This window comes from Amphimedon queenslandica, unplaced genomic scaffold (assembly GCF_000090795.2).
Source record: "Amphimedon queenslandica unplaced genomic scaffold, v1.1 AMPQUscaffold_13518, whole genome shotgun sequence".
Classification (NCBI taxonomy): Eukaryota; Metazoa; Porifera; class Demospongiae; order Haplosclerida; family Niphatidae; genus Amphimedon; species Amphimedon queenslandica.
The window spans coordinates 164,897-171,897 of NW_003546246.1; the positions used below are offsets into that span (position 1 = coordinate 164,897).

The 7,001-nt window shown below is 32.5% G+C and overlaps 2 protein-coding genes across 4 annotated transcripts in view; one reads left to right on the forward strand and one right to left on the reverse strand.

Annotated features, from left to right (window-relative positions):
* LOC109583372 (uncharacterized) overlaps window positions 1-4,875 on the reverse strand; it is a 12,963-nt gene extending 8,088 nt beyond the window's left edge. Inside the window, exons 1-10 of the mRNA XM_019998687.1 lie at window positions 4,843-4,875; window positions 4,666-4,791; window positions 4,077-4,571; window positions 3,921-4,025; window positions 3,819-3,872; window positions 3,688-3,753; window positions 3,540-3,643; window positions 3,342-3,494; window positions 3,107-3,284; window positions 2,986-3,051 (exon numbers count right to left, since the gene is read on the reverse strand). Coding sequence (XP_019854246.1) covers window positions 2,986-3,051; window positions 3,107-3,284; window positions 3,342-3,494; window positions 3,540-3,643; window positions 3,688-3,753; window positions 3,819-3,872; window positions 3,921-4,025; window positions 4,077-4,571; window positions 4,666-4,681 — 1,237 coding nt within the window. The 5' untranslated portion in view covers window positions 4,682-4,791; window positions 4,843-4,875. The remainder of the gene's footprint in view (window positions 1-2,985; window positions 3,052-3,106; window positions 3,285-3,341; window positions 3,495-3,539; window positions 3,644-3,687; window positions 3,754-3,818; window positions 3,873-3,920; window positions 4,026-4,076; window positions 4,572-4,665; window positions 4,792-4,842) is intronic.
* Window positions 7-2,601, forward strand: LOC105313549 (leucine-rich repeat-containing protein 40-like). 3 transcript variants are annotated; one of them, XM_019998704.1, is made up of 8 exons: window positions 7-87; window positions 382-432; window positions 497-594; window positions 879-982; window positions 1,203-1,271; window positions 1,367-1,570; window positions 1,618-1,694; window positions 2,180-2,601. In XM_019998704.1, exons 1-7 carry the CDS (start codon window positions 39-41, stop codon window positions 1,661-1,663), a joined length of 621 nt encoding a protein of 206 aa, XP_019854263.1. In that variant the 5' UTR covers window positions 7-38; the 3' UTR covers window positions 1,664-1,694; window positions 2,180-2,601. The 3 variants fall into 3 exon arrangements, with proteins under 3 accessions (XP_019854263.1, XP_019854266.1, XP_019854256.1); XM_019998707.1 differs by having other exon boundaries at window positions 2,221-2,601; XM_019998697.1 differs by having other exon boundaries at window positions 1,618-2,601.
* Window positions 4,876-7,001: the final 2,126 nt, after the last annotated feature.

Genomic DNA, 7,001 nt, shown 5'->3' on the forward strand with positions numbered 1-7,001 from the left:
TACAATGAGTTAACATGTCTACCTAATAATGTGATTGAATGAGATACCACCTAACCTTGGAGAAATATGGAGCGAGTACATGTACATGTAAATCAGTTTCAATTATACACTGTATCACAATTCAGTGATTTAACAAGAAGTACCATATGTGTGGTAATTTTCGTTGTGTCTGTGCTCACCTTAAATCCTTACAATTTAAACCACCTCTATTGCCTTTCTATTGTATAGACTATATTATGGCCAGAGTATGAAAATTAGCTTGCAGAAATATTAATTTTTGAGCACAATTCATTGAAAACACAAAATTTTAAACACATAAAATTTTGAACATATTCCTTATATGTTTGTGTAATATTATGCTTTAAATATCTTTATTTTTAGATTTGACTAAATTATCACTATCTGAAAACAAGTTGAAAGCATTACCACCTTGTAAGTGTATTAAATGTAGTCAGTATATACTTACAGTATGTGGTGTTCTTTATCTTGTTATTAGTGGTTGCATTGGAGAGGATTACTGAGATTGATGTAAGTCAAAAGTCTCCAAACCAATTGAATGAATTCCCAATCATTAGACCAGGAAACACATTTAAGGTATTTGCATGTGTACATGTATGTGTTTGAATTCATCTTTATTATTGTTTTGAGGATACATGTACATTGTACATGTAGTTTGTTAAAAATTTAGTTACTGCATTCCAAAAATATTTAACATAAGTCATAATACCCAACAGTTACTTGGAGTTATTATAGTGTCATTTTTGCAATGTAATTTTGATTGATAAAATTACATGTACCTGTATAATTTTTCATGTTCTTTCCTTGTTTTATTATCTCTTCTCTGTCTCCCTTTCCTCCTCCCCCTCTCTCTCCCTCAGTCTCTATTATTATCATTTAATAAGATTCAGACATTACAAGATGATAGACTTACCCACTTGTCTTCTCTCACTATATTAACTCTGAGAGAGAATAAACTAACAATGTGAGAATAGAATACATAACAAATGTACTGTAACAATAATTAAGAAGTAAATAATAATAATAATAATAATGATAATAATAAGAGTATTTTGAATTACATGTACATGTATGATGAATGTTAAGCACTGTTAATCCATAGATGATAGGGTAATTGACATTATCTGTATGTACATGTATAATGTGTTATTGCACATTGTTTTATTAATGTTTTGTTGCTATAGGCTACCGGACTCGATTGTCCAGTTAAGCAAGTTAAAGAGACTGGATTTAACTAATAATGATTTATCAAGGTGAGATAAGGAGAGAGAAAGCTTGATAGTGTTTTAGTTTCTACTATTCATAATTATTTCTTATTTATTTCTTTTACTATATATTTGTCTTATAGTCTTCCCTACATGTTGGGAAGGTTTGAGTCTCTTCATTCTCTTCTCTTGGATGGTAATCCTCTCAAATCAATCAGACGTGACATCCTCCAGAAAGGAACGGTTGAGCTCCTCAAGTATCTCCGCTCTCGTATTAAAGAACCAGAAGAACACGTCTCACCACCAACCTCTCCCTCATCCCTCAAGATCCCCTCATCATCATATAAGTGAGAGATTATCTGACTTTTCATGATAGTCATGTGATGTTGTGTAGGGAAGGATCGTTGTTGGGGACATGGCCAGAAAGAAAGTTGTGTTGATGAAAGTTAATTTGACTGAGCTACCTGCTGAGTAAGAACAGCAGTTTTAATTATTATTATAATAGTTAATATGCACATGTACTTTAATGTATTCAGGGTTTCCCACAAAGCATGCCAAGTGAGCTAAACAGCATGAGCTTCATGAGCTGACAAGCACTACAATAGAGTACATGGCTGATTTAGAGCAATAGCAACTTTAAAAATTCATAAAAAATTCAATTTTGATCAAATCAACTCAAACTTGCTACACAACATAAGAACATGTACATGTATCAAAAAATTATAAAAATGGAATTTCTTTTGTATCGATTTTTTACTAATGTCCCTGTACTATCATCTTGGTCCAAAATTTTAGACAATTTTAAAATGCATTGACAAGAAGTTGGGCACTGTGCCAAATTCTGTGGGAAACTCTGCACTTAAATGTACATTACATGTACATGTACATGTCTCTCCTCTATTTTGAATTTTTTAATTCGTTATATTTCTGTTTTCTCTCTCTCAAATATAAATAAGTTCTTAAATGATCTACCTTCATCTCTTTCCTCTTGCTCCAGTTTATGTTCTCTCATTATTATCATTCAATCGTTTATCCACATGGTATTTTTCATCAAAAAGGGCAAGTCATGCTACTTCTCATGATGTCATTCCATTCTTTCTCTCTTGATCCTCTCCTTCTACTTTCTATAGAAGAATTACTCTAACGACTAGATCAGTAGTATTGCTGAGGAAAATGCATGACTGTTGCTATGACAATTGTACATGTACATGTACATCCATAAAAATACTCAAGAATAATTTGAGATTTTTCTTTCTTTTGTATTGTCCTGTTATATTTGTAATTTTTGAAAAGCAATTGCTTTGACAACTATAAAAATTAATGAGCAAAACAACAAAAATAGAATCTGAATGCATAGACAATTAAGCATCACAAAGTTGCAAATTATAATAATCTTTTATAATAGTCTAATAATGTTTGTGCTAGTCTATCAGTTATTATTGTATTCTCTTGTTTAATTATTTCTATAAACAAATGAAATACTTCGCCATCCATTTCAATAGATTCTTTAACTAAACCAAGTAACTTGTCAATTCTTTGATCAGCAGTCAATCCACAGTGCTGATCAGTAATTTGAGTCTTCTGCCTTTCATTTATTATCCTCTTCTCAAGTAGCTTATCTACTAATGTATTTAGATCAAGCTTTTTCTTTATCGTTCCAGTACATTCTGTCATTACTCTATGAGCAATATCAGATCTAAATGTATCTGTTAATGATACAAATTCAGTGATTAGTGTGTTATTATGTTAATATCAACCATACCTTCTTCAGTCTCTCTCCTGGTTTGACTGATACTAGCAGTAGAGGAGCTTGAGCTAGTACAGTTTACTATACACAAAATTTAATAGTAAAAATTAGCCATAGACACATGTCATCAACTAACTTGTATGTGGTGCAGGAGGCATTCGGTTGATGTAAATTATTTTTGAAGGATCTATCCCAGTTAATTTAATGGGGCAATGAAGTGGCTTTTTAGCAACACCAATTTCAGCATACACTGATATATGGATACTGGAACACATAGGATTGTCTATGAACTTGTCCACTACATATTGATGTATCTATAATGATATGTAACAGCGATGCTGTGTATTATACACGTGTAACACTGTACATACTTGCATTGGGGATTGGTCAGGATATACAGTCCATCCTGATTCAAGTGATGGAGTATCTTGTAGACACAACTGAAGGACACCATCAGGTTCATTGTACTTAAATGGAACAATTGGACCATCTTTTTCAACTTCAGGATGATTGTTGCCTAAATACTAAGATTCCAATAAATGAGATTCTTCTCAAATTACATTACATACTTGCTGAAGGACTTCTAAATCTCTAACAACAGAAAATGTAGTCATCCATTGATTAACTTCTTTCTTTTCATGATACATCATTCCAGTGTACAGTAGAGTAACTCCTGTACAACAATTATAAATAAAAACATAATAACTGTGACTACACTTTTGTCTTCATTTGGTTTTTGCTTCACTTCATCTTCAGTTGATTCATTGCTAACATTAGATGCACCTAATAATACAAAACCTCATTATGAATTTACACATTTACTTGATAAATTACACATACATACATACCAAAATTATACTCTACTTCTTGTACTTTCTTATTTGAGTCATCAGTTACTGATTCTATTATGAAAATAAAACTTTCTACAACACAATTACAGTCACACATACTTTGAGATAGTCCAGTAATTATTGGTGAGGAAGTTCTCTCACTAGTCTCTCCTGCTCCATTACCACTATTATTATGTAAATGTACATGTATGTCATCAGTTAATCCTATTATTGTACATTATTAATAATAAAACACTATTTCCATGATACATGTACCTTCAGGTGGTGTCTCATAACCTTCCTCACTCTCACTGTCACTAGGTGTGTCTCCATTACCCATCTCAGCTACAATACCCATACAACAGAACTGCTCGCGCTTTATTGATCCGTATCTTTTCCCAACTCTAAAAGATCCTCCTTTAATTATATTCAACTGGCAAGGAGACTTCAGTGGAGCTCTCACAAACTTGAGGCAACCAGTCTGACTAGTGTTCCTTAGATCCACACAATGTTGTAGCTCTATTACCAGTGGTTTTAATAGTGCCTTAGATACTGATATTGCATATACTGCACTCACTAGCACAGTACCTTTGGGTACCTTGAAATTACCACCAGCTAGTGCAGTAACAGCTACTTCAGTCTCCTTGGACACTGCTCCTTGAGGACACTCTAATCTGAATCCATATTTCTCCCACTGGAGTGAGTGAGACCGGTCTCCTTGTAGGATAAGGAGCTTCTGTCCAGCTATAATGACACTAGAGTCTAGTGAATCTGAAACAATACAGACATATCATATCTAATACCAGTATAATACACACAATCATTCACATGTGTATATCTACATGTACATGAATGTATAATTTACCCATTGAAGGGATCATGTAATTAAATTGTAGTCCAATGGAACTAGTCTCTTTGATAGGTTGCTTGAGGACCCTCTCTTCTCGTTCTTTCACTAGTTTGGCTATGTACAACTCCTTTTCTTTAAGGTCTATAAATTAATAGAATAATAATATTTATTATCTATTGACAATACACAAACCAGTAATGATCTGTTTCTCATTCTGTGATTGTTCCTCTACTTGTGACGTCAGTTTGGCTATAACTTTGTCTTTTTCTGAAATGAGATTTTGATTGTCATCTACACAATAAACATATTCTCTCATCTAATACATGCTGTGTGTATAGTTAACTAACGAATAAAAATCTGTTTCTCATTGAGATATTGCTCTTCCATATCAGCAATTTTGAGTTTCAGTTTCTCATAATTTTCTACATTAAAAGAATATTCTCTCATCTAATATATGTACTAATGAACTAACCAGTAATAATTTGTTTCTTCTCTTCATTATCAGCAACTTTAGCTTTAAGCTTCTCATAATCTTTTAGTTTGAATAAAAATACAAAGATAAAAAATAAAATATTTGTTACTTAAACAAAATTCCGTTCACTGCACGTACATGTATAGTAGCCCATAACTATGATTATTGCTAATGATACAATATATGGTAAGCAGAGCTCACTATACATACATCTCATTATTTGTAATGCATCCTATATTGAGTACAGGATACTATTTCCATACTCAACATTGTCTAATCCACTAGTATTATAATGTAAACAATGTGCACATAAACAACAGTACAACACAATAGTACCTAATTCAAGAGTTGATTTATCAATTTCTGCTTGCTCAAGGAGAGTGGTAGCATCATCAAGTTGCTGACTAAGTGTTGCCTTTTCTTGAAGAAGCTGTTGCTGCTCTTTGTCTCGATCTTGCTGTATCTGCTCCTTCTCTTTTATTTCTCTTTGAAGCTGCTCCTCATACAATTCTCTCTCTCTTTCTTGTAGGTGCCCTGTGAGTAATTGAACCTCTTTGCTTAATCCTAAATTCTCCCAATCACTCAGTATCCTTCTTCTTAGTTGATCTTGATACTGGTCCAGAGATATTACACTAGTAGACCAGTCATTATCACTAGAATGCCCTATGCAATAGAGCAAAAATAGTAAATTAAATACATCATCAGTTAATTGATTTTTGCTGCTATTTGGTAATCTTATTCATGTTTAACCACACGAACGTATTATTATTGTATATAAATACAATAATAAATTCAATCTAGCTCCTTTTAATATCAGTGTTTATGTAGCAGTCATGTTATTTCACAATTATACAATTTTGTTTCAATTTTAAATCTTTTTTGCAAAAAGGTCTTATCGCCTACGCACTTTTTGACCATTATATGAAATGTAAACCTAGTGTTATGTAGATACAATGTGTGTTGAATATGTAACAATAAATAATAATTACAATAACGTTTGCAATAAGACAGAACCAAGACACAATAACTAACGTTTGTAATAAGATGGGGATTGGCTATACTATTACTAATTGGCCAGATTTTAATTCTGCGTTCATTTGTGTTGTGTTTTCTGGCAAGCGTAAACCAGGCTTTACATGTACTTACTGAGTTCAATAACTGCTGTATGAGTGCATTCTGTTAATCCACCAAACTCAATTATCCAGTTAGTAGTTGGAGTCACACTCCACACTGAGAGAGAATGCAAGTATCTGTTTGTGACATTGATTGGTAGATTAATCTAAAATGATAAATATTAGTTTGTGTATGACATGTTAATTGATTTGATACCGTATAGCGGGTATATTTCATCTGGAAAAATGTTCATTCTAAGCAGGATTAGAAATTTTCGTTCGTTTTATTTTCATTCTGAGCAGCCATTTTGCACACATGGCATTGAGGAAACGCCCTTTTCGTTTGGAAAATGTTCGTTCCAAAAGGAATGAGAACGAAAATAACGAGATTAAACTCGAACGGAATATACCCGCTATACGGTATCTGGTTAATATACACAATAACTATAACTGACACTTTATAAATTATAGTCAGCACAGTGTAATACAAAAATGATATAAATCATATAATATGCATAAACATATAAAGGTACATATAAAGAAGTACTCACATACATGTTACATGTGCACCGTACATACATATGCATATATTAAAGCTTATGCACACATATACACACACAAAAAGACATAAAAACAAATTCACACAAAAACAGACACACACACATACTGAATACCAGCATTATTCATCAGCAGTTTTCACTGAGTATCATAATATGTACATGTACATTACAACCTCATGAGTTACAAATATAGTTAATTTGTTTCAT